General features: G+C 40.1%; 1 protein-coding gene across 1 annotated transcript; it reads right to left on the bottom strand.

The window, feature by feature from the left end:
• Window positions 1-6,843: 6,843 nt before the first annotated feature.
• ptf1a (pancreas associated transcription factor 1a) lies at window positions 6,844-8,154 on the bottom strand. The gene is made up of 2 exons (XM_079453862.1): window positions 7,482-8,154; window positions 6,844-7,377 (listed from the first exon to the last, which is right to left on the bottom strand). Exons 1-2 carry the CDS (start codon window positions 8,077-8,079, stop codon window positions 7,175-7,177), a joined length of 801 nt encoding a protein of 266 aa, XP_079309988.1. The 5' UTR covers window positions 8,080-8,154; the 3' UTR covers window positions 6,844-7,174.
• Window positions 8,155-8,688: the final 534 nt, after the last annotated feature.

The following is an 8,688-nucleotide window of genomic DNA, read 5'->3' as shown; positions in this document are numbered from 1 at the left end:
AGACCCCACTGACCCAAAGGGACAAGCTTAGAATCAATTACCAATTTCTCCTTTAACTATCTGTCATGTACAACCGACGGTTATTGGGTTATGACTTGATCAACTCGATCATTGTGCCGTGACCCTTTTCTCAGGGATTATGTGATTATGGCCTAATTCCTTGTAATCTTCGACTAACTGGTCCATTGCCAAGTCACAAAACAACTTTTCCGTACTGCTGTGCTTCTGAACAAACCAGCATGGTCCAAACTGCCGGCAGCCAGTAACCATAGAGACTACTATCAGATGTCAGATATATATCACCAGCTAAAACAAACACAGGAGGGGGTATCGCACTAAAGACGTTTGCTTTTTTCACAGGGTTTTAAGATCAGGTTGTAAAACAGCGAAGTGGAATTTTAGCTGTACTCCAGAAATTAATTAGTTTCATTAGTTAGAGGATAAATGGTGATGGCTGGTGTGTTGGATTCCAGCAGAGTTTCACCATAGAGGGTTAATGGGAGTCTGGCCTGGAAGCTTTCCCAGCTCTGGCCCAAGGCCATTTCAGCCTATCACTCTTAAATTCTGGTCAAGTTTTGCCGAGCTACTGTTTTTCACCTCTACCATATGCACAGGCAGTAGAACTGAAAATTGTACTGTGCTTGGGTTGTTAGGGGAAATATAAAAAAATATAAAATAACTATATGCAATATTGTATTATGAGAAATTTGTTTCAGATAGAAAAAACTCCTAAACTCTTTGCTTTAATTTATACTAGATAATATCTCTTTTTCATTCTTAGATGAAATCCATCCAATATGGTCTGTTCTTTTGTGTTGTGCAGAAATCATTTATTAATGGCATCAAGCTGGACATCTTTACTCACCATAAACTATTTCTGTGCAGAGTAACTTGCAGCTGCATTTGTGTTGCAAATACCTCCCTGCTGTGAAACGCTTATAATAGGAGAAATCAGTTGGACAGCGGTGAGGTTCATGCCAGCGAACAAGTGAAAGGTCTGTTTCATAGATTCTCTTTTGTGAATATTAAATCGGGACCTGGTGAAAAATGATGCATGCTTTTACACTTTAGAAACCTGGCAACTGGGGGAAAAGCCCTCTCAAGTCCATCCTGTCCGAACAAAAGGCAGTCGACGCATTGAGCTGGGATGCAACGAGTTCTGCGTCCCAGGCACATGAAGTGCATCATGGAAACATATTGTATCGAAATCGTTTGTGCGAGAATACCGGGGATGGAAAAGAATGGAGCGCTTTGATCCGCGCCCTGGGGTCCCGAGCTCCCCGAGTGCGCGCAGACTGACTGCAAGGCCTCATTCACTTCCAGATAGACACACTTACAACGCCACTGAAAGACATTTGCATATTTGTCATTTATCACATTTTAGCCCGAGTTTTCTGTCTCTTTGGGGAAGGTAAAGTTTGAATAATAGTGGATCAGCTATAAAATCGTTTATCATAGGTAGAAATCCAACGACTGCAAAAAATGCTGTGAGGAAAAAAAATGAAACAAATGAGACAAACCACCCATAAATCAGATAAGACATATTTTCGTTTACACAGTGCATGTTTAAAACATTGTCCTATTAAATTTATTGTAAAATAGGCTACTTTAATTAATACAAATATTATTTTGATTAAAATAAATTTAATACGATAAACGATTAATAAATACCATAAAAAGTTCACAGTTCTGTTGCAGATAAGACGAAGTGTATCGAAATTGTATCTGTTTTTGGATTTTTCATCAATGTTCGTGTATTAGCAACGCGTTTGAACAAAGTAAAAACAATCATAGTTAAAAAAAGCATCAATAAAAGTAACCAGGCATTGAAATAAAGTGACAGGCAGGGTCTGGATAGTTTAGCAATGACACAAAACCGCATACGGTAGCTACATGCCTGGCTTGAAATACGAGAGTTTGAATAAAGGAGTAGTAATATTTCATATGGGGCACGCAAAAGCTGGACACAATGCCTCTCATATTAAGAACAATATTCAGTCCATTCTGTTGCGAACAAAGATCATAGCAAGACGTCTTTGAGGCTAATTCAGTCAAAGGCACATTTTGGATTCCCCCGCGGTAAGGTCAGTGTCGTTGTGTATGGTCCACCAAGGGTGGTATGGGCTTCCATGGCCAAGCAAAGCCAGCTGTCCCTGGCGTAAAGCGGCCATTCTGAATTGTTATCATAACGCACCAAAGACATCTATTGTAGCTAGTCATGAACTTTGTGTTATGAATTTAAGGTTTAAATAACTTTTGTCAGCTTTTCTCCGCATTTTAACGAAATGTAAATGTTATACAGACAGCAATGACGACTAAAGCGAGACCATTGCACTCTTTTGCGCACAGCTTCATATTATTTTCTTTGACCGTGACACGGACCAAGACTACCACCATTCGTTAAATCGCCACATGAACCTGCATGTGAATGCGTTTATTTACCATCATGACAAAATATGTGAAAAGTCAGCATTCATTATAAGGGTTACTAATAATATTGATTTAAATATGTAATTGGCCGAACAGTGTTAAGTTATTATAGCCTAATGTGTTTTAATGTGTTGGTTTATATAGTTTAACTTTCATGATTCATGAATATTTAATAAGTCGTAATGGTTATCATTTTTAACAAACGTATATCATAATTTCTAACTTTTAGTAATCTATTGAGAACAGTTTTAAGAAAAAAATCCCCAAAATTAATTTGCTCATAATTTCACGAGAAGCGGGGCACTTTAATAGCCGCGTATCCAAATACGCCTGTATTTACATTGACATTTAAGAAACTATCTCTTATATTGTGTGCGTGAAATATAACAACGAAATGTAAATCAAGCTTGTCCTGGAGGTCTTTTGTGAAGTCAAGTTTTGGCGTGAAGAGAGAGAGGCCACCTTCAGACGAAGCAATCTCTGCCAGCTCCCCATTTTGCTCTTGTTACCCGGGCATCCCGTGCGCAAAAACTCAGCTTGCCTTGGTGATATGTTTTCCAAGGTCCAATGTCATGGCATAACAGTATTTTTTCTGGAAGTAACTGGCGTCTTTTGTTACGAGAGAGAATGGGGAGCTTCCTGAGGGGGTCAGTCTCTCTTTTAATGCTCAATTGAACAATATTTTCCTTTTTTCCTTAAAATCCTGCACGCGTGCGCGCTTTTGTGCACTCGTTTCCCTGGATCCTCTTTGGCCGCGAAGAAGTTAAATGATTCGCAATAGACACCGGTTGCAGTGTCGAGGGTTTCGTCAGTACAAAGGCTGCTACTTTCGCACCATATGCTTAATGGATACAGCCTTAAAGGCCATAATAAAGGTAAAACGTGGTCTTTTAAAAGTTGGAAAGGTTCCCTTTATTTGATTTAGATGGAGTAGACTACGTGCGCTCAAACCAAAGCGCGCCCGGGCATTGACTCGCTCTTTCTTTTCTTAGGCATTGCAGCCACCACGTAGCTAGTGTGTTTCATTACAACATAAGCTTTTCATCACCCGGCTTTGTTCTGATTGAAAGTAATGCTGTGAATTAAAGAAATGACAATATTTTCTATCAGCTTGAAGGTCTAAGAGAAGGGCTCTCAAGCTTGGCAAAAATCAGGCACATCATTCATCATGTCACCCCGCACCTGTGGTCCTGGCATTCAAAGTATACAAACCTATTCTTATTAACCTTAATTATTCAAAAACGACACAATGGCTGAAATAGAGCAGGTTGAAGTCTGTTTGGTCGTAAATGTCTCTCTGAAGATCTCCAAGGCTCTTTGTTATTCCCGCGCGGAGACCGCTCTTCTCCTTTCAGACATGAGTAGCCTTGGACTTTTCAGCGTTCAATCGTAACATCTGCTTAATCGTACGGATCAAAATATGGAGACACCAAACATGTGCAATGAAGGATTTGTTAAATCCGGGTAATGAGTTATTAACAAGAGAAAACAATAGATCTGGATGGTGAGGGCCTTATGTTAACTGGATCACTTTACGAAGCGTCTCATATTAGCCTCCTCTCTAAATTCAACTGTGTTCTAAACGCCAGGTGATGGCAAGCAAATCAACGTCATTAGGAGGCTGCGCTCCAGTCCCCTTTTTCTGTACGTGAAAAATTGGTGGACATAAATTTAATGGGTTGATCAAGGCACAGCAATGCGTCTTTTGCCTGTGGACTTGGGAGACAAAACAATACTGTTTACTGGCTCGCGCTGAAGCCCTAAATCCGGGCGCATAATTGAAAATGTGTTTTATTATAACACACGTCATGCTTTACTGTTCCCATATTGTGCAAAGACAAAAGGTAATGGTACATTAAAGACACGAAAACCATGCCAACACGTCTTGGAGACGTTGTAGACGGAGACGGGCCTCCCTCTTTGCTTGTTTTAAGCAGCTGCTGTCCAGGACCCAGACGCACAAAAAGAAGTTTGAAATACCAGGTGCATAGAGGGAAACATCGACAGGGACGGATATGTTCACGCTTAGGACATAGCCCTGGTAATAAAGATATCATTTCGATTGTCTGGAGCTTCAGCACCGTGTAAAACTAAGTGCGCCTGGACAGTCTGTACTTTGGCAACATAGCCCCCCCCCATTCCCGGGGTGCTTCGTGAGCCAGGCTTTTTCAACCAGATTCAAGCACCTGTTAGATTGTGCTCCGTTGTCCTCGCCAATTATTATGCTCGACAAATAATAAAATAATACATTTGACGCATTGAGGAGCATACTGTAGGCTGTACCCCCAGAGGCGATTTGGACATGGGGGATTTAGCAAGCTTTAAACAGTTTGGGTATCAGGGATTTGGTAACGAAGAATCAACTGGTGTTTGTTCACCCTGGCAGCTGGCACCCCAATGCCACTGTTACCATACACTAATGAAAATCCAAAGATTTTCAGTTTTATCCTCCATGTTTTTACAGGCGATAATCCTAATATGAGATTTAGATCTGTGAGAATCCTGATAAGCGTCGTTCCCAGTAGACTCTTATAGGCTTAATGCGGATTGTATATTAAAAGATGACATTGATAGTTATAAACCGAACGTAATCACTTAACTTTTCTTGGTAATCGGGTGTAGGCTACACATGGAACTCTAAATTGTTGATGATGGTGACGCGCAAAACCTAAATATGAATCTTTAAAATGTACTGAACAGGATAGCTGCGCTTTCTGCTTTAACGCACACATGCAAATAAATAAATTGTCTTGAAATGAGATTAAAACTATATAAAATGTAGTTGCTTATTTATTCACTAATTTAAGGATCTAACAGGAAAAACGACAGACAACTGACCTAAACGCGCATATTGCCTGGCTTGTAGTAAAACTATAAAATTGTTGTATTGCGCGATTAAAAGTCCACATTTAACATTCCAATTCACGAGTATCCACGGTAGCGGTCTGAATATACATCGCACATAATAATGGGTATAAACCTGACAACCAATAAATGGTTACCTTTTAAGCTTTGCCAAGCCAAAACCCCAAAGTGACAAAACAGAAACCTCAAAAGAATCCAGTGCATGAGCCGTTTTCTTCCGCTCCATCGACGCTCTTCCAAAAGATGCTTTAAAGGTTTTGTGCTGTGCCTGTTTTAAAAACACTCTTTCAGTAGCATGAGCATGTGCCAAAATACAAAGATTTTTTTCTCTGTCCTCCTCCCCTAATCAAATTGAAACGTTACCACGGCGAAAAGTTTAAATCGCCATAAGACGTTTGGGGTCTTTTATCTTAGTTAAGTCTGACTTGGTAACATTTGACTTTCTAATGAGTGTAATGAGATTACATGGTTTTAGTGCTGCACCGTGGATAGCAGAAACCAACTCGTTTAACGAGGCGCTAATACGTGGAAAGGTTGGATTATGTCGATCAGTTAAGATTTCATTTAATGAATTAGCGCGCGCACAATATAATGTGCGAAATATTATTGACACTAATTTTAAATTGATATTTCCACACAATAAATACACATGACAACTAAAAGCATGTTATTTTAGTGTTAACAGTAATTGTATCTTTGCGCACAATGTTATCAGTAATGCAATACTACAATCAAGTGAAAAAATTACACATATAAATTAAATATAACCGAGGCAGTCATCGATTAGAGTATTAAATAAATACCTGTGATCCCGTCCATCCATGATATTAGGCTCCAAGCGCTCTGGACGAGTTTACATTGGACATGTGGACATGGCCATGTGTTTGGGCTACCTCTTAATAACTGCGAGAGCTGACGTAGGGACAACTGGGTACATGGAGCACAAGTGGATACCACGGGAAAATTTTGCCTTGGAGCACCTGCAGTGTACCCAGGCCAACTGCCCAAGGCACAAGGAAACGTCATGCTTCTTTGAACAATTTAGAGACGCACGTTAAAATATATGCTACTCGTTCCTCTTCTATTTACTTATTTATTTTTTTCACACAGACTGTCAGTGTCACAGTGTGGGTCCGTCAGTTTTCTATAATGATGTATCGTGACATCGTTCAGCTGTTGCTCTATCGTTTATCAAAAGCTTCACACCTCTTATAGGACTATCTATTTAGATGTTAGGTTTTAGTTACAGTAAAACCATTTGACTCTGGTCCAGTCATTGTTAAGAAAGAAAGATGCAGATCCCATTTACGCATATCATTATATTGTAATATAATCTAATAACTGCCACAGTTCGCCTATAAATACATTTTATTGTAACGCAGAATTGTATCTAAACTAACCAAAATAAGATTACAACTGAAATAGCCGAGAGAATGACGTGGAACCAAACGGAGTAAACATAATCTGTAATGTATGCTAGCTGTAAATTTATTGGATTTTATGAATTGATTTATATCACCCACGGGAAAGAAACACATGAAAGTGAGTCATCATTAGACAGATTTATTGAGTCATCAATATAAATATAGACGATTTTACAGGTTTGGTTTGTATAAAAATATGTTTTGTTTGACAAAAAAAATCTAACGTTTTAAATTACAAAAAAATATATTACAGCAAAATTAAAACAATTAAATATATTCGACATAATATGATTGCCAATGGCTTTATGTTCAATTTCTCAATGAAGAGCTGAAGTACAGTCACAGAAATATATTACAAAGAAAGAAAATAAACATTATGGCATATGTCCATACAAATCATTTGTACACAACGTGTATACACAAATATGCTATTGTAGCACAATAATGGTAATGCTCTAAGATATCAAATTAAAAGGGGGTTCATTCTCTATGTTGTTTATGGATGATTTCAAGTGCAACTTTCGTGGGTCCTCTGGTGTCCAAACTTTCGCTGTTCTTATGATGTTCTGATCTTTTAACTGCTTCTCATCCGTCCATGAAAGAGAGTGACCGGCGAGAGGAGGCAACCCGTAGTCAGGATCATTTGGAGATGGGGATCCTATGAAAAACAGAGATGTGTTAATAACAATAATAACAACAGTGGTAATATCAATAATAAATCAATGGTTCCTAATGAATAAATGACAGTGATAATGTACATACTTGTCCCTCTGTGGCAAATGATGACTTTTTTGGGTTGGTTTAAAGTGTCACTGTTTGGGTTCCGAATTGGCATGTCGGACTGTACAAGTTCTGCGAGGAAGTTGATATAGCCGATAGCAAGCCGCAATGTGTCAACTTTTGAAAGTCTCTTCTCGTAAGGTAAAGTAGGGATGTGAGACCTCAATCCCTCGAAAGCGTCGTTAATGGATTGCATCCTCCGTCTTTCCCGGACGTTGGCAGCTTGACGCAACTGTTGCATCTCCATCTCGGATCTCATGCGCCTCCGCCTCTTCAACAAGGGACCGTCTCCTCTGTGAGGGGACAGCTCCGACGTGCTGTCTGCGCATCCGTACGAGAAAGTCGAGGAGGAGGAGGAAAAAGAGAAGTTGCCAACATCACAATAATCCCCGTCATGGGATATCCGACTGTCCTTGTAATACTCTTGGATTTGATTTGTGAGAAAATCGACATCGTCGTCTAGAAATTCGTCTGTGTCCAAGTGGTCTCTCGACGAATGGTCCGTGAAGAGGTCGTCGTCGTCAAAATAAGGGGAGGAGAAGGAATCTAAGCCTGTGAATGGATCCAACACAGTGTCCATTTTTTGTGTTGTGTTGGTGTTGCCCAGTAACAACAATCGCCGACTCTTCGATCTTTCCTCTTGTTGCTCAAGAGTTGGTGCAGTTTGAAAGGCGGCACGCGAGGACTCTTATAACTACATCCATAGTCGCGTGCCATTGACCGTAAGCGCCAACCAATCAGCGCCAAGCATCCCCCAGCGCCCGCATCTGAGACAGCTCACCTTAGTGCAAGGCATCTTTACAAGCCACCCCCAGTACACGCCCCTCAGCCCCAAATACTGAGACGTGACATGGTCTAGACTCTCGACAAAGCGTGGGGTGCTTTTACTGCCTATTTGACAACTGTATCAAAAAAATCATTCCGCCATCAGTGACCCAGTCAGACTTCAAAATGTAACCACAAAGTTGAATATGGTTGTTATAAAGTTCATTTCATAATGTGACTAGAGCGCATCGCCATCCAGATTTTGAACAGACACTTCATTATAGGTCATAATAGGAGACGCGCACTCTCAGCCTTAATGACTGACAAGCGTTGTCGTTATCTGTCCGTTTGTCTCCCCACCATTAACAACGATTGTACGAAGTGCACAGTTATCACTTGTAATTAGGGGGTCAGGAGGAAGGTC

This window comes from Barbatula barbatula (genome assembly GCF_947034865.1).
Source record: "Barbatula barbatula genome assembly, chromosome: 3".
NCBI classification, from domain to species: Eukaryota; Metazoa; Chordata; class Actinopteri; order Cypriniformes; family Nemacheilidae; genus Barbatula; species Barbatula barbatula.
Note: the sequence above shows the minus strand (reverse complement) of the source record. Positions and strands in the feature narration are given on the sequence as shown.

What these genes read in the sequence shown, in the direction of transcription:
- ptf1a (XM_079453862.1), bottom strand. Translation starts at nt 8,079, where the DNA reads ATGGACACTGTGTTGGATCCATTCACAGGCTTAGATTCCTTCTCCTCC. An exon ending in CATTTGCCACAGAGGGACAA is followed by an intron (nt 7,378 to 7,481) that starts GTATGTACATTA and finishes TGTTTTTCATAG; the next exon opens with GATCCCCATCTCCAAATGAT.